General features: G+C 34.9%; 2 protein-coding genes across 2 annotated transcripts in view; both read left to right on the forward strand.

Annotated features, from left to right (window-relative positions):
* Positions 1 to 9334, forward strand: part of LOC140152677 (CCAAT/enhancer-binding protein zeta-like) — a 31952-nt gene extending 22618 nt beyond the window's left edge. Inside the window, exons 20-24 of the mRNA XM_072175131.1 lie at positions 5713 to 5761; positions 6551 to 6798; positions 7990 to 8180; positions 8438 to 8519; positions 8966 to 9334. Coding sequence (XP_072031232.1) covers positions 5713 to 5761; positions 6551 to 6798; positions 7990 to 8180; positions 8438 to 8519; positions 8966 to 9165 — 770 coding nt within the window. The 3' untranslated portion in view covers positions 9166 to 9334. The remainder of the gene's footprint in view (positions 1 to 5712; positions 5762 to 6550; positions 6799 to 7989; positions 8181 to 8437; positions 8520 to 8965) is intronic.
* Positions 3199 to 4895, forward strand: LOC140152678 (toll-like receptor 4). Its single transcript, XM_072175132.1, has one exon. The coding sequence runs from the start codon at positions 3386 to 3388 to the stop codon at positions 4694 to 4696; it is 1311 nt and encodes a 436-aa protein (XP_072031233.1). The 5' UTR covers positions 3199 to 3385; the 3' UTR covers positions 4697 to 4895.
* Positions 9335 to 12181: the final 2847 nt, after the last annotated feature.

The following is a 12181-nucleotide window of genomic DNA, read 5'->3' on the forward strand; positions in this document are numbered from 1 at the left end:
AAAAATGTAGTTTTTACCCAGCAGATTTTGTGAAAGAAATATGTGAGCCGTCGAACCAAAACGGGGCAATTATCATCACATATATTCAATATCAGGTGAAAAAGCTGCTATGCTTCAAAATAGAATTGTGATTTTGTGTGACTAGTAATATATTACAAATGTTTTCATGTCAATTTCATTATTATCTTTAAATGTGGGCTTTCAATATCTATTGTGTTTTGATGTGATTGAGCACATGCACACAATTAGGTCAAACCATGTTGACAATGCCAGCACTTCATTGTCAAATGTGGGCGTCCAATAACCGTTGTGTTTTGATGTGATTGAGCACATGCACACAATAAGGTCAAACCATGTTGACAATGTCAGTACTTTATTGTGATTATGGTTAATTAACCTTGAATAAGAGCACATCACAAGTTTATTGAAATAATTCAGTATCAGTGTTGCCACACTAGTGTTGCCACACTTCATCTCATACACACAACTGGGCTTCTTTTCAGTCTTATGAAGGTAACTAAAAAGAGCATACAGACCCCATAGTCCAATTCCCAATCTGCGCTCCACTAATTGACCTGTTGCAATTACGATTTCAAAGTAAAATGCAAAATTGTGATACATTCATCTTAGAGAAAAGCATTATTTTGCAATTCAGAATATGCCCTTTCAAACCGGCATTTGTAGAGTACAATTTGCCTGAGAAATTCTGGCAACCTTATTGCACAACTGGAAAATCCAAATTGGTAAAAATAGCATCTGATAGAAGTTTCGATAGAAGTTTCGATAGAAAGTTTCAAACAATTTATAAATTGTGTCTTAATTTTGCTGTTGTGTATACAAAGAAGACATATTCCATCCTCTGCAATGGCTTTGGTAAAGTGTGTGTATATCATCATATATCTGCTGCTGTTGAATTTTGTTTGCATTCAGCCCCAAAATGGACAATCAACAGGGAATGCAAACTCATGTTATCCACAAGGAAGTGTTGCTTGTAAAATGTGGAATTCTACTAATATGGATTGTAGCAACAGAAATCTAGTCTGTATTCCACCATTACAGCATGCTGTTTCAATCAATTCTCTAGATCTGAGTGGGAATAAACTCAACGTTATCTCTGATGATGAATTTCAAATTCTTAAAAAGTTGCAACATTTGGATCTTTCTGTAAGTAAAATATCATCCTTACATGATGGTGCATTTACTGGACTTGATCAACTATTAACTCTGCAACTAGCCTACAACTTTATTTCGTATCTACAAGCTAACACATTTAGCGGTCTTCATAAGTTGCAATTTTTGAATCTTTCTTTCAATAATATATCATCCTTACATGATGGTATATTTACTGGACTTGATCAACTATTAACTCTGCAACTAGCCTACAACTTTATTTCGTATCTACAAGCTAACACATTTAGCGGTCTTCATAAGTTGCAATTTTGAATCTTTCTTTCAATAATATATCATCCTTACATGATGGTATATTTACTGGACTTGATCAACTATTAACTCTGCAACTAGCCTACAACTTTATTTCGTATCTACAAGCTAACACATTTAGCGGTCTTCATAAGTTGCAATTTTTGAATCTTTCTTTCAATAATAATATCATCCTTACATGATGGTGCATTTACTGGACTTGATCAACTATTAACTCTGCAACTAGCCTACAACTTTATTTCGTATCTACAAGCTAACACATTTAGCGGTCTTCATAAGTTGCAATTTTTGAATCTTTCTTTCAATAATATATCATCCTTACATGATGGTATATTTACTGGACTTGATGAACTATTAACTCTGCAACTAGCCTACAACTTTATTTCGTATCTACAAGGTAACACATTTAGCGGTCTTCATAAGTTGCAATTTTTGAATCTTTCTTTCAATAATATATCATCCTTACATGATGGTATATTTACTGGACTTGATGAACTATTAACTCTGCAACTAGCCTACAACTTTATTTCGTATCTACAAGGTAACACATTTAGCGGTCTTCATAAGTTGCAATTTTTGAATCTTTCTTTCAATAATATATCATCCTTACATGATGGCATATTCACTGGACTTGATGAACTATTAACTCTGCAACTAGCTAATACCCACATTTCCCATATCCAGGCTAATGTATTTAGCAGCCTTCACAAGTTGCAGCATATTTATCTTGCTTTCAACCGTATATCAACATTGCATGATGATGCATTTACTGGACTTCATGATCTGCTGATGTTGGACTTGCGTAACCATGGTTACAACTCAATAACCTTCATCAGTGACAAAACCTTTAGCAGACTTGGCAAACTTGCCAGATTGGATTTACATGGAAACAGCTTACGGACATTAGAAGGTGCCCCCTTTCTGAATCTCATCTCATTACAGAAACTCTACCTTGAATGGCAAAATGTAACAAGTCTTTGTACTTCATCAAAGCTGGAAAACTTACAAATTCTGTGGATGTCATTTGATGATGGGTCTGATGATATTACTGGTACCCCTCTAGCTCCACTTTCATCTTTACGTGAGCTGTACATTGATACAGTGACTCCCACTTCCTTGATTGATAGTGCTATCTATGACTGTGATAATATTGGCAAGCTGCTTACTGGACTACATAACCTACAACACCTTGACATCCCAGTTGGAGGATCCTGTACTGAAATCATGTTGTGCTCTTCATATAATCCCCATCACATGCATGCAAATCGTAAATGCAGGAGATTGCTTCCTTTGACACATCTTAGATTTCACCAGGTTTCCTCAAATACTACCAGCCTTCCTGCTTTTGAGGTACTCTACAATCTTACTAGTCTCTACCTTGTTCTGCAAGTTGACATTCATACAGCCATAGAGGCTTTGAACTCACTAGATTCACCCCTTCAAAACCTAACATTGTATATGTATGATAAGGCTATTAACTTAAATTCAACAACATTTGCATCATGGGGAAATTTGAAGGCATCATTGCAGGCATTAACATTATATGCTAATGAATATGAGTTTGAAGGTGCACCGTTTGAATGTTTTCAGGAATTAAAAGTGTTATCTTTATCTTCATTCGATAATGCACCATCAACGTTATCTGTGAATGTCTTTAAAGGTTTAAGACATTTAAATGATTTACAATTCCATACTTTAGGCCAAAATACTGATTTGTCTTCATCTGGTGCTCTGAATATATTTAGTAGCTATGAATCTTTGACAAACTTGGATCTGTCATATAATCAGTTGAGTGATAAATTTGAAGTGATATGGGAGCAACTGTGTAATATTTCATCTCTTGAAACATTGGACTTATCAAACAATAATTTTGACAGTAATCAAATTTGGTCATGCTCTCCACCAAATTTGAAAGAACTTCATGTAGGGCAGCAACGATCAAAGGATGAGAGGTTTGGTGCAAATATTTGCCAGTTTGCGACATACTTGGAATCATTTGATGCGAAGTGCAACCATAATCAGCTTCCAGAAAACAAATTCTACCTGTCCATTTCTTGAGACTTTAGATTTTTCTGAGTGTTTCTTGTTTAACTATAATGGAAATGCTGATATGGAATTACCTGTTTTACAAAGACTCTACTTAAATAAGATTAGGAAATATCCAGACCTTGCTGGTGTACTGAATATCTTCAAAGCACCTAGATTGCAAAGACTTGAGTTAAGTAGCAATGGAATTGTCAACATTGAAAATAAACTTTTTACTCATTTCAGTAGCTTAACATTCCTAGATTTAAGTAACAACAAACTGGTATCAGTGAGCAATTTACAGTACTTAAGCAATATAAGACAATTGAGTCTTCATGACAACTCAATCAAAATTGTCCCACAAGAAATTCTAATTCAATCAGGCCATCCTAATATGAGTATTTTGGATATCAGTAACAATCCATTTCAATGTGATTGTAATGTGGAGGCATTCAGGAACTGGATACTCACAGATAACATGGTCAAAATGGTCATGCTTGCTGATAGTAAATACACATGTTTTTCCCCCGATTCAGAAAAAGACTTGAGTATTACACAAGTAGATTTAGATTGTGAGTTACACCTATGGAAGTACATTTCAATTGGCATTGCTTGTGCTGTAGTTCTACTAATTTCAGTAATTTTGATAGTACGTTATTGGTGGCACATCAAGTACTCTTTTTTCCTAGTATTCAACAGAAGAAGAAACCAACAACACCATCTTATTGTAAATGCTGAAAATATTGATGATGATGAGAATGGACCCCCTCGATATGATGCCTATGTCCCCTATCATGTAGAAAGTGCTGATGATTGGGTACATGGAGAGCTTCTACCCAATATTGAGGAGGGAGAGGAACCTTTCAGGCTTTTCCTAAGGTGTCGAGACATGCGTATTGGGAGAATAATTTTAGATGAAATATCTCTGCACATGCAAAGAAGCCGCAAAGTTCTTGTTATACTCACGCCACGATTTTTTGAAGACAACTGGTGTCTTAAAGAACTAGAGATGGCACATTATAGAGTCTTGGAAGAGAATCGCAATGTGATGATTCTTATCATCCTGGGACAAATTCCGAATAATAAAAAGACATTGTTGTTTAGACAATTACTCTGTAAAGTACAGTACCTAAAGTGGCCAGGTGATGCATATGGCCAGTATTTGTTTTGGAGACGCCTTCGAGAGGAACTTAAGAGGCCTGTACCGCTAGATCGCCGGTTTAATGTTTAATTCATTTTACGATAGTTTTTATAATTTAAAAGAGGATTTCGTGATCCTAGCATTCTCTTTTTATGACATTTTTCAGTAGATATCCACGAAAAATGCTTATTCCCAAAATTTCAGTTGATTCCGATTTTGCGTTTGCGAGTAAAGCATGATTATGTGTATTACACTGCTCCATAGGCCACTGTTGTAATTTTGTTCTGGTATACCAGAACAAAATTCATATTTGACGATATTTTTTATAAACGAATTAATCTGCAAGAAATTTTTGATACATAAACATTTATGTAGCCAGAGGTTTCCAATGGTATAAAAATCTCAACTTTTTTGAGAAAAGTGTGGGGGTGAGGCTGTGGATCACGAAATGCCCTTTTAAGTAGATTCAATTTGTTTGGAACAAACTAATTTTTAGGTCCATGCAGCTAAAAATCAACTTGACCTTTGACACAAGATAGAAATGGTTCAATAGGCTATTCCAGTTATATCCCTATGAAAGACATGACCTTAATCTCCTATGTAGGGAGGGTGAATTTCAAATGGGGTTTCCTGAATCCGTGACTCCATTTGAAATATACACTCCTGTGTGGGAGATTAAGGCCATTTCTTCCATGTATGGATTGCAACTGAATTTAGCCCAAGAAAATATATTATACTGTAAAAGTGGTAATTTTGTACATGTTTTAATTTGTGTCTGTACATAGAACCATATATAAAAGATCACATTTGTGCAGGTAGTTCCCTGTCTGTCTGTCACTGGTATGCATTGTAAACTGAGCAGCTCTTACTGTAAACCATGAAATGTTAGTGTGCAAAATTGTGAATTATTTTTTTATACGCATGTAATAATGTCTGTCACCATGTAATTATTGTATGTTTTTTGTATTTCGGGCTGGAGGGGTACATACTCAATAAAATACTCTGAATGAATGAATAAATGAATGAACATCAAACTAGTGACAAATCAATATGTCAGTACGGTGCTTGAATTTATTTGTGTTATATCTATTTTTGTGTGATTACAGATGGTATGGAGAAAGAAGGTGAAGATGAAGATGCATTTGATTTTGCTGGGTAAGTGTGTAATCACAATGTTTTCATGTGAATATAAGAGAGAAAAACAAAAACAAGGATGATTTTCGAACCACAGAGGCAAAGCTGGGCCATGGGGCTTGAACCAGATTTAATGGTTTGTAAAAGCTTAATAAAAAATTAAGGGAGGGCACTTATTAAGACATATGCTTGTGGTCCAGCAACAAAAAAGAAAAGTGTGGGAAGAGATGACAAGCTGACACATAAAAGCTAGTTCATTAGGAAGGGATGTACCCTAGGTAGTTAGAAATATCTGCTGGTTGGATGGAAACAGGGTCCAAAAGATGCTGATAGAGGAGGAGACAGGAGTGCCCATCACCAAGCTATCAAATATCCATAGACGTATGTCATTTTTAACTAGACCAATGTTGGCCACTTTGTTAACCGCCAGTAAAGATATCCATTGCTTTTACATGATGTAACAACTCTGCATGAAAGGCATGATCAATTGTGGGGAAAGTCTTGTGTAAGAGAATTTGTCAAACTCTTTGTGCTGAAAAATGTAGAATATTTAGCACTTTTCTTTCCATTACTGTCATTTTTATTTTTATTGTGAATATCAAATATAACTAAGGTGTTAGTTGATAATGAGAAAGATTCTTAAAGAAATCTTAGGGTATGAAATTCCATAGCCGTGGAGTGGCTGCTTCCTGGCTTGATCTGCAATCGACGTTTTTTAAGGACCTGTACAGATGAAGCAAGTTGTTGTTTGCTGTATCAAACCCAGGTAGACACATTATAAATCCTGTATTTATATTTTCCTTTATTTAGTGAATTCACACGTAAGCAGAAGAGTGGAAAAAAAGATAAGAAGAAAGCAGGAGGTTCTGATGATGAGGATGACGATGAAGACGGTGCCTCTAGTGATGATGAAGATTATCTCAACCCAGACTTGGGTGATAGTGATGATAGTGATGATGTAGCTAGATATGATTATGATGATGCAGATGAATTCAAGATGGAAGGTGCTGAGCAATTTGATGAAGAGGGATTTGGTGCTTCGGATTCTGAGGATAGAGGTAAGCTTTTTCTTGTTAACAATTTTGCATTGTCAGCCATACTTTTACTTGTGTCTAAATTGAGTAGCAATTTGTTGTTTTCAGCCAACCATTTTGAACATTGGTGGTATCTAGGTCTGCATGAATTGTATGAGATTAGAAATGATTGCTGGTTGGGTAACCACCATATGACTATATTCAAAAGTAATCTAAATGGTTGTAATGGTCTGTTGTCAAGACCATGCTGTGTTAAAGTGATTAGCTATTGGAGTGATGTGGAGGTACAGTATGACAATTACCATGCACAGAGTCATACCAGGTGGAGCTAAAGGCTGAACCTGGTATGAGACTGAGCACGCATTCAAAACCAATAAATGTGATGCGTGCGATCCAATCACATTTAGTTATTTGTAAAAACGCGAACGCAAATCGAGGTCATTAATATCTCACAATTGACCGCAAAATACGTAATTGTTCCAATGTCGCACACAATTGACCGGGTGAGTGTTGTTGTGCGTCGAACAAACTGTGCGCGCGCTGACTGCCGTATTTGGATTGCGCGCTACCATATTTGCACAGATTGTGATACGCACTTTTGTTATTGGTCGTCCTGTTTTAGCCTGATCGATTTTTGGAAAGGGAAGATGTAAAAATCATCTATTTTTATAAACTTTTGAGCCAAATTTTGCATTATTTTGTAAGGTGAAGAGATACGGTTATGAATGAGGTTAATAACTTTGCATCGGTAATATGTCGGGCATTGTGAAAAATCTAAACATTTTGCTTTGGACCTCGGAATATCCCTCGGTTCCAAAGGCAAAATGTTTAGATTTTTCACAATGCCCTCCAAATAACCGATGCGCAGTTATTAACCTCTAAATAATATCACATACCCATATATATTGTGCACCCAATAATCTTATCATACCACCAAGTCATTCTTAAATAATTTAAAATGTGTAAAGAAAGTTTGACAATAATCTGTACATTAACACAACTGGTTAAATAGATCCATCCCTGTAGATCGGGTGTCCAATCCACATACACCCTCAGTGAATAGATAAGCACTCACTGACTAGATACAAGCTTTCCCCTGGGTAGCGGTATTCTTTTTATTTCCTGATATGGTCGTAGTGATATTATAATAGATCACTCTTTATTCATGTTGCTAATTTTACCAATATTTGCAATGTGCATCGATATTTATTATAGATTTGAGTCCACCAAAACAGAAAAAACTGAGTAAATCCAAGCCAACCAGAGAGGAATATGATTCAGATAGCGATAGTGATGAAGAATTACAGAGCAGCAAAAAGAGAAAGAAGGGAAAACAAGCAAAGAAGATGAACAAAAAGCAACGCAAAGGTGGAGAAAGTACAAGTCTGAAAACAGCAGCAGAGGAAGTAAGGATATTGATTGTTTCTATTATAGATTTCTATGCAGATATTGTCAAAGTTCCATTTATTCTGTGATGGACCAAGTATTTAATCATTGTTGAATTTAACAGATGATGCATTGGTTAATCGCCTGTTGTGCATGTCCACGGATCAATCCCTGTCGATTGGTTATTGGGTAAAATTTGTATACTATCTGCAATGTATTCACAGACATGATATGAATTATTTCCCAATAATTGGAATTTTTCTTGCCTTTTTGACAGATTGCTACTCTGATGGATGATAATGTTGGTTCCAAATTTGACAGCATTGGTCTGCAAGCTATGGCCAATAAAGACAAAGCAGGTATGACAAAAAAACAACCCAATCATAATAACTTCATACCTCAACGATCTTATAGATGGTAAAGTTAATGCAGAATGAATGATTAGGATTGAGCTGTTTCATTTGGCAGAACTTGATAATATTTTTTTAATCTCAAAAATTAGTGCTGTATTTTTTTTTGGAATAGGAAATAAGTTAAATAAGAAATATTTTGAAAATTGGAAATGTGCTATCAATTTACATTATTTTGCAGCAACATTTGCAAATAGTTGCAAAATTTAACTTCATTTTGAACAGAAATCCAGACCAGTATATTTTGAGGTCTCTTTTTCATTAAATTTTGTATTTAATCAGAGTCAAGTTTCTGAATCTCTGTCCAAATGGGTCAAGTTTCTGAATCTCTGCCCAAGTGAATATCACATACCAGTATTGACCGATTCATGAAAATCTATATTTCCTCTCACTAGATCTGAAACAACTTGACTGGGAGATGAAACGAGACATGTGGGTGAGAGGAACAGATGCCAAGAGTAAGATTAGAGAAAAGATGGGTGCTAAGAGAGAGCAAGGTGGCGGCAAAAGGCCATTCAACAAAGGCAGGAAACGACAACATAATAGAAATCAGAAAGGATCTAAAGGAAAAGGCAAACAACAGAGGAAGAAATAATTGATTATTTGTAAAAAAAAGCACATTTCAACATAACAGATAGGTCAATAAATAATTAATTCATACATGTATAGAGAAGGTAAAATTATGTGACTTGATCTCAGATTAATATAGTATGTTAGCGAATGGTTTGGTGAATTAAAACTGTTATTATCAGTGGTGTAACCAGCCACATTATTGAGGGGGCAAACTTGGGGAGTTTTTTTTAGATACCTGTGTAAAGGGCTATATTTGATTTAAAATCTGCACACTCCCTATGGAAGACATGACTTTAATCTCCCACACAGGGAATATGAATTTCAAATGGAGTCACCTGAATGGATGACTATTGAAATCTACACCCACTGTGTGGGAGATTAAGGTCATATATTCCATTTGGGGTGTGGCATCTGGAGAGGCAAGGTCCTATATTCTCATTTTGATACCCCATTGTGACGCTTGACACTTTATCATTCAATTTTCTAGGTCATGATAGGCATAAGACATTAGAGATGCTATCATGCTACTCTTCAGGTTTTTTTGTGCTGACGCTTATTTGTGTAAATACGCCAGTAGACTTACATGCATTTCAAATTGATATACATGTCATATGCTTAGAATTTGGCATCCGCGGAAGAAATCAAAATCTTTTAATTATATTAAGGGGTGGGGTATGAACGTTTGGACAGTATTTATTGTGGGACATTAGAACACATCAGATCTATCGAATTGCATTCTGAATACGAAGAATGTCCTTCTGATATCAAATAATTTTGATTTTTTGAAATTCACAATGTAATACAGATTTTATGGCAAATAATTAAAAATTGATATTTTTGATATTTAACAGTACTCGAAGTAAACTTTATAAATCTGATGATTTATACTTAAAGTGTATGTAGGTGGGATGAATAGCCGACGATCAATTGAAAATTGTGACATTTAGTATTGAAGATATGGATTTTTTCCCAAAACACCAAAAAAAAATAAAGTCTTTTTGGGAAAAAAAATCCATATCTTCAATATGAAAGGTCAAATTTTTCAATTGATCGTCGGCTTTTCCTCCCAGCTACATACACTTTAAGAATATGTCATTAGATTTATAAAATTGACTTCGAGGACTGTTATATATCAAAATGTGAAAAATATCAAATTTTAATAATTTGTCATAAAATTTGTATTATATCGTGAATTTCAAAAAATGAAAATTATTTGATATCAGAAAGACATTCTTCGTATTCAGAATGCAATTCGATATGTCTGATGTGCTCTCATGTCCCACAAAAAATACTGTCGAAACGCTCATTCCAGATCCCTTAAGAGAATGAAAGTATTGTTTTGACAGCCAGTCATGCATCTATCGCCTGATATTACACAGGAGATAGCATTATTTTTGTATGCAACAACTTGACTCATTGCACCACTTATAAACAAATTATTTATGAGGGGAGGAAGAGGAAGTAAAACAGAATTATAAATAACCTTCCCTGTAATTTACAACCACAACAAAGAAATAAAATAACAAAAAATATTCAGTATCAGTTTTGAAAGTTTATTTTGGCTTTTAAACCATATCTGTGAAAGTGTATCTTCACTTTCAAATGTCTTTTAAACCATCTGGGTATATCTTAAATCTGGGTATATTTTACTTGTAGCAGCAAGGAATTTCGGCATTTCCAAAATTCTTTGGAAGAAATCAACTTCATCATCAATATGCACATTCTGGTGTGCATTGATGATGCTATATAGTTTTGATTCCTTTAATTTGCAAAATGATAAGTAGTTCAAGGTCATAACAATCTTTCAGTGGTGCATAATTCATACAAAAAATTCTTGTCATTATAGTGGCCAATTACTATTAATTATTTTGCTATTATCAGCGTCACCTTCAAACAGACTATTTCACTTGGTCTGAGTGCAAGTCAATTTTCCATTGTACTCACACAGCTTCCCACATTGACTCACCAATTATGTATGGGTGTTGCTTCTAAAACAAATATAGTTCAAAGCTATTTTGTTTTCCTGGTGATTTATAAAATTAAGTGGATGAAAAGGAATTTATATACAAGTTATATAAAACAAATATTGAATGTTTTTATTTGTTCAATGGTAAGAATATTTTCGCGAGGTGTTCCATTCATCTGCAACTTGGCAAAGCCTTGTTGAATGATACAGTACATATTTCACCTTGTGTAAATATTCTTACCATTGTACTCCTAAACATTCAATATTTGTATAATATAATGTGGTGTATTTCAACAAAATCGGAACCAAAGCAAATGAATTCTTAAATTCTTACATGTATTTTATGTACCTTACATAAGGTACTTCAAAATCATTTATTTTGCCAGTGATGGAGTCAAAATAATAAAAGAACACTATTTCATGCAAAATGTGGTCAACTGTACTATTATTATTGCGTAGTTCAATACATAAAGGAAGTAATTTGGTGTGTACCAGTACTGTGTAAAGCCATATCTTGCATAATCAAGGACTTCTTTTTGCCGTTGTAGTGACGTCAAAATTGATTGTTGGTCAGCTGGTTCATGTTATCTGTGCTTGGAACCACAATCGGACTGATCAATGGCTTGCTAACAGCTGTGCAAACCAAGTGTGAACCAGTAACCAAGGTATGACGTATTCAGTATGCCGGCAAATAGAAGATGTATAGACTGACACTACTCCTATACTTGCTAGAATTTCCTTATGACTCTGTATTCTCATAAATAGAATTGCGACAATCAAAATTGTTTCTTATAACCCTGTCCTGTTTACCCAGCACTGAATTTGGTAGAATAAAATGATTTTCACAAACATCTAGATTCACACACTGTGATAGACCTTCTGTGCCACTGCAATAAAAGTATGTCCTTTCCATGGACAAAATAATACAGTACTGTATATACACTGTAGGCCACAGCAATTTTAGCTATAGAAAAATTATCAAATTCGTGGACATCGTGGAACATACTCTTTGCGTGGCTGTGCGTAGTAAGCAGTTGTACGCAGATAGCCTCGCTAATATGGACGTGTAGAG

This window comes from Amphiura filiformis, chromosome 5 (genome assembly GCF_039555335.1).
Source record: "Amphiura filiformis chromosome 5, Afil_fr2py, whole genome shotgun sequence".
In the NCBI taxonomy this organism is placed as follows: Eukaryota; Metazoa; Echinodermata; class Ophiuroidea; order Amphilepidida; family Amphiuridae; genus Amphiura; species Amphiura filiformis.